Below are 5,639 nucleotides of genomic sequence, written 5' to 3'. Positions count from 1 at the left end.
CTCCCCCTGATAGCTACAATCATGAGTTCAGATAATTTTCTCAATCCGAGGCTCTTCACATGTTTCTCGAAGGTGGATTTAGGTAACGACTTAGTGAATAAGTCCGCTACATTATCCTCTGATCGGATGTAGCTTCCACGAGAAGGCAATCAATAGTCTCAAACCATCTTTTTCTTGCTGGAGTGACATGAAGAGTTTGCCCATTACTGGCCACGGCAGACCTGCCATGCATTTCTCCAAGAGCCCACTCTCCTTCCCTGTTTGGATTTGATTTGAACAGAAGCAGTGTGTATCTCTCAATGCTTGCTTGTGGCAAAAGTCAAGATTTACAAACGTGCACTGATGGTTAAAACTTAAAAGCATACTCCTGCATATAAGTCTTTTGCAATGCAAAAGTATATATAGAACTATAGAAGAACAAGATAATTTCTCCATCCACTTGACCAAATAGAGAACAAAAACTTATATGGTTCAGAAACTAGGCAATTGAAAATTGTACATCGGTACCTATCGGCTTCTCTTTTCTATTGTGTAAGTAACCTGATAAAGTCCAGCAGCTTTTTACCTCTTTGGGAATTGAGATGAGTCTATTTATTGATTAATAAAGGAAAAAAGAAAGGAACCATATCTCATCTCAGACAACTAGCACAAATGAGCTTACCATTTGGAAACAATTACACAAGTGAGACAGATTTTTGACTCTATTTAAACTGGCCATCATTACCGAATCTAATGAATTATTCATCTGTACTAGTTTGATATAATATCTCACCATGTTATTGATCAAGATGGCAGAGAAAATGATAAAATGTGTCATGACATAAACTGATAAAACTGATAAAGCACAGGAGGGGGGTGGGGGGAATGTTTGGAAAATCCAGTTACAACAGCCAGTCATAATGTAAGACGGTCACTTGTTACAAAATCCAGTTAGACTTTCATTTTTGCTTTGAGGCACTGGATGGTTAAAACAAGCGCAAATGAAGACGGTCTCTTCTAAAAAAAATTTCATTCTTCTGCAGAGAAATATTCGTCGTCAGAGCCACCACTTCCGCTTGTTCCCTCTCGTCTTCCCTTAACGATGACACCACCTTGCTCATATGCTGATTTGCCAAAATCAAAATCCAAAGTCTTGTCACGAGAAACGCTGCTCTTGGTTTGGTTCATTTTACTAATCAGCTCTTCCATGTCATGCTTGTACAGTGCACGGGCCCCACATTTCTTCACCTTTATGCATCTGTTGTTTCCTACAGCTCGTCTGATTTCGAAGTCAAACTTAACCTGCTGATTGCATGTGTCCTCTAGACAATTCTTCGGTTTTAATACATGACCGCCTAAAACGACTACGAAAAGGTGATCTGAAACAATTGGTTTTACGCTGTCACCAACACCTTCCATGCCAAAACTGTATCCACGCCATCGACATATAATTGAACTTTCATCAGGATATAAAGTAGGGTCCTCACGAACGGCAGACGGATTGTCGTGAGGTACAAGTAGAGCACATACAGCGACACCAATCCAGTTGCTATTACATCCATACAAAGGAAACCTCTGAGTTACCGAGTCTCCCACACTTTGATTATTGAACCACTCCAAAATTTCACTTCCAGGAATTACGAAACTGGCAAAATCCAAAGAACAAGGGGTTTCCTGCACCATATCAACCATCATGAGAGAGAGAGAGAGAGAGAGAGAGAGAGAGAGAGAGAGAGAGAGAGAGTACCTCCAGCAACCGCTTTAGCACTGAATATAAGTAATAACTAGAATCTTGATTACCAACCGTACTCGTGCAATTGGGGCAAACGAGCCAAAATTTTGATAATCTGCCTAAATCTGGAGGATCTGGAAGCACTTCTAAGGAAGTACAATTATCCGATCTTAGATATAACTCTTCATTTAATGGAAGGTCTGGCAATTGTTGGAGCCTTTTGCAATTCTCCACATGGATCCATTTAAGCTTAGAAAGCAAATGAATGCTTGCAGGAAGGCTCACAAAATTGTTTCCTCCGAGATTCAAGTACTTTAAGGAAGACAGAGAACCAATATCATTGGGAATTTCTCCTTCACTGAGATTACAGTCCTTCAGATTTAATCTCTTCAATGAAGACAAATGCTTCAAAGAAGCTAACAGAGGACTCTTTCTTGGAAATAAGCCAGAAGGGAGCAATGAGTACCATGATCTTGGGCGTTTGCCATTGACATTTCTCTTGAGAAAAAGGGAGCAGGGTGGCTCTCTTGTAACAATTCCACTCAAATCTAGCTCCTCCAAACTCTCACTGAAGCGCTCAATTGATGAAGGCAGTTTCTCAACTGCAGTCCCACTTAAAGAAAGCTTTGATAATCGTTTCATTTGCCCCACAAATTCTGGAATCATTTTCAGTCTTGAGCAGCCAGATACATCAAATGTTTCAAGAGATTCCATTTCTACTTCACTTGGGAGACTCTTAATACTTCTGCAGTTTCTAAGGTTCAAACTTTTGAGTCTATTGAGAAATGCAATGGATGGATGAATATCAACTAAATTCGTACAACCTTCAAGAACCAAACTCTCAAGACTTTTCCCCACAAATTCTGGAATCATTTTCAGATTTGAGCAGCCAGATACATCAAATGTTTCAAGAGATTCCATTTCTAATTTACTTGGGAGACACTTAATACTTTCGCAGTTTCTAAAGTTCAAAATTTTAAGTCTCTTGAGAAATGCAATGGATGGATGAATCTTAACTAAATTCACACAACCTTCAAGAACCAACTGTTCAAGGTTTTGAATACCTGTGAAATCCGGGGTCCTTCTCAAGTCTATAGAGTAACTAAGATTGATATATTTCAACTTGCCCAAGTACTGTAGAAAACATGAAGAATGAGGAATCAGCTTCCATGCAAGAACATTAAAATTCAATTGCATTTGTGCAATATCAGATATTCAAAAACTTACTTTTATTCCATTCCAGAGGTGATCAATATTGCTATGAACCAAGCTAAGTTCAGTAAGCTCATCCGGTTGAAAACCTGGTGGGAGAGATTTTGAAGGATACCAACTCCATTTCAGAAATCTCAAGGCATTAGGAAGATATATGGGGCCAAGAGAAAGCTTTAAATTATCAATGTAGAGCAGCTTTAGTCTACACATTTTAGAGAAGGCTTCAAGATTCCAATCTGCCTCTTCTAATTCAGGCAAGTCTAACAATATGCCTTCAATGGCGTCTGTTCCCTGTTATAACGAATAAGTCAATTCCAGGAATAAGTAATTTTCATGTTAAATGAGATGACAGTGCTATCCATGTTTGGTGATTCAATTTGTATAAAATCTTACCGTATTCTTTGTGAATACATGAAATATGTCGTTGCGATGCCACAACCGACTGCGTCCACCAGGCTCTTCATAAGACTCTTGGCGAACAATTTCGCATCCCATTTCTTGTATCAAATCATGCATACCTATTTGGTTGTCTGAGTAAATAGTTATGAGAGATTTCTCAGCAAGAACATCTATTGTAATACGATAGGAAGGGTCAGAACTGTATACTTGTTCAATCATAAACTCATTGCAGTACAGCCTGTGGAAACATGCAATGTCCAGAAAAATTTTCTTCTCCATCTCATCAAGTCCATCATAACTTACTTTTAGCAAATCAAAAACGCTTCTGTTGGGAGTATTTCGTAGTTTTTCCAATGCAGAACCCCATGCACCCAGACTTCTTTTATACAAGAAGGACCCCAAAGTTTCAAGAGCTAAAGGAAGACCTCTGGCATAGCTAACGAAACACTCAGAGAGCTCTGCATAATCTTCTTCCGGCTCATATTTCCTGAAGGCATTCAAACTAAACAGCTGAAGAGCCTCATCATAGTTTAATTCCATCAACTCATATGGTTTTTCTATACCATGGGTGACTAGTACATGCCGATTTCTGGTTGTAATGATGATTCTACTCCTTAAACCAAACCAGTCTTTTTCTCCCACCAAGTTTTTCAGTTGCTCTGGTTGATCCACATCGTCAAGAACTAGAAGAACTGCTTTATTACATACACATCTCTTTGTCCTAGTCATTCCATCATAAACATCCCATACTTGAACATTTTCTTCCTTCAAGATTTGGGAAAGAATTTGTTTCTGTAGATGAACTAGACCGAGTGTAGCAGAAACCTCTCTGACATTAGCAAGAAAGATGCAAACTTCAAACTGATGAGAAATTTTCTCATACACCACTCTAGCAAGGGTGGTCTTACCCACCCCACCCATCCCCCATATCCCTATAAAGCGGACATCGTTTGCTTCTTTATCTAAAAGAACATCTATTTCCCCAAACTTAGCGTCCATTCCGACTAACTTCTCTGTGGAATCAGAAAAGGTTAAAGTAGGATGCACTTTGCTCCACAGTGCTTGCACAACATCTTTCATAAGCTCTGTTTCGTACCTACAACGAGCATCAAGATCTTAAAAGTTTGAACAGTAAATTAAATCATATAGAGTTCATTAATTACCTATAATCCTTTGAAGTCCAGCCAGCGAGATTGGCTACTTTTGTTAAAGCATCTCTCCACCCTTCCACCTCCTTATTACCTTCTCCAAGCTTCTCTTCATGTTCATCGAACGCTTCAGCAAAGCTGCCCCTTTGATGTCTCACATGAGAGGGATCCACCTCATAAAAGATTGGAAGAATTGTCCCTCTCTCTCCCATGCATTCACAAATCTTAGAGAGTTCAAGCAAGCACCAAGTGGAAGAAGCATAGTTTGGCGAAAGAACAACGACCGCAAACCTGGATTGCTCGATTGCAGTGAGGAGCTCCGGAGAGATGGCTGTGCCTCTTTCAAGTTCTGGGTCGTCCCTGAAAGTCCTGATTCCTCTCCACTGCAACTTGTCGTATAAATGGTCTGTGAAGCCCTTGCGGGTGTCTTCGCCTCTGAAGCTCAAAAACACGTCGTATTTCCATGGGAAAGCTGAACCGGTGGAGGCTCTAACTTGGGTGCTCAAGGCCATCGGAAATTGATTGATTGGTGATCAAAGTTCTGCTCCAAACGCTCAACCACTGGAAAAGAAATTGTGCACGGATATGGAGAGAAAGAGGGGTTCAAGAAGAAATGGTAATACTGGGGAGGAGAGAGAGAAGGAGACGAGGACTTTGACTTGGCGATCCGTCGGTCTTTCTTGACTTAATTGTTAAAGTAAGTGTACTGATGGTTCATCTAATATAGAATTATTTTTTCAATTACCTCTAGTATACCAAAATAAAAGAAATTGTGCACAGATCGAGAGAAAGGGGGTTTGAGAAATGGATAGATTTCATTTCAGTACCTATGTATTAGGCCTGGGATCGGTTTGGCTCGGCTCGGTAACATGCCTATACCGATACCGATACCGAGTTTATAGTCGGCTCGGTTCGGTTCGGGACACCGGAAACTCAGCTGCCATACCGATTAGGCCCGAATCCAATCGGTTCGGTACCAATCGGTACCAATCGGTACCACCTGCTTTGAATAGCAAAATTTCCAGAAACCTGATAAAATGCCAATTTCATTGTCAATTTCAAATCAACAGAATCCCAATTTCAAATCAACAGAACCCCAAATTCAAATCAACCCCAAATTCAAATCAAGCTACACAATCATGCTGCTACACAATCCCAAATTCAAATCA

At 40.1% G+C, this 5,639-nt stretch overlaps 1 protein-coding gene across 1 annotated transcript; it reads right to left on the bottom strand.

Moving 5' to 3' along the window:
* Positions 1-865: 865 nt before the first annotated feature.
* On the bottom strand, positions 866-5,281 carry LOC112182597 (disease resistance protein RUN1). The gene is made up of 5 exons (XM_024321096.2): positions 4,486-5,281; positions 3,317-4,418; positions 2,939-3,214; positions 1,727-2,845; positions 866-1,653 (listed from the first exon to the last, which is right to left on the bottom strand). Exons 1-5 carry the CDS (start codon positions 4,980-4,982, stop codon positions 1,009-1,011), a joined length of 3,639 nt encoding a protein of 1,212 aa, XP_024176864.1. The 5' UTR covers positions 4,983-5,281; the 3' UTR covers positions 866-1,008.
* Positions 5,282-5,639: the final 358 nt, after the last annotated feature.

This window comes from Rosa chinensis, chromosome 1, assembly GCF_002994745.2.
Source record: "Rosa chinensis cultivar Old Blush chromosome 1, RchiOBHm-V2, whole genome shotgun sequence".
NCBI classification, from domain to species: Eukaryota; Viridiplantae; Streptophyta; class Magnoliopsida; order Rosales; family Rosaceae; genus Rosa; species Rosa chinensis.
The sequence above is the reverse complement of the archived record's forward strand: the minus strand, read 5'-3'. Positions and strand labels throughout refer to the sequence as shown.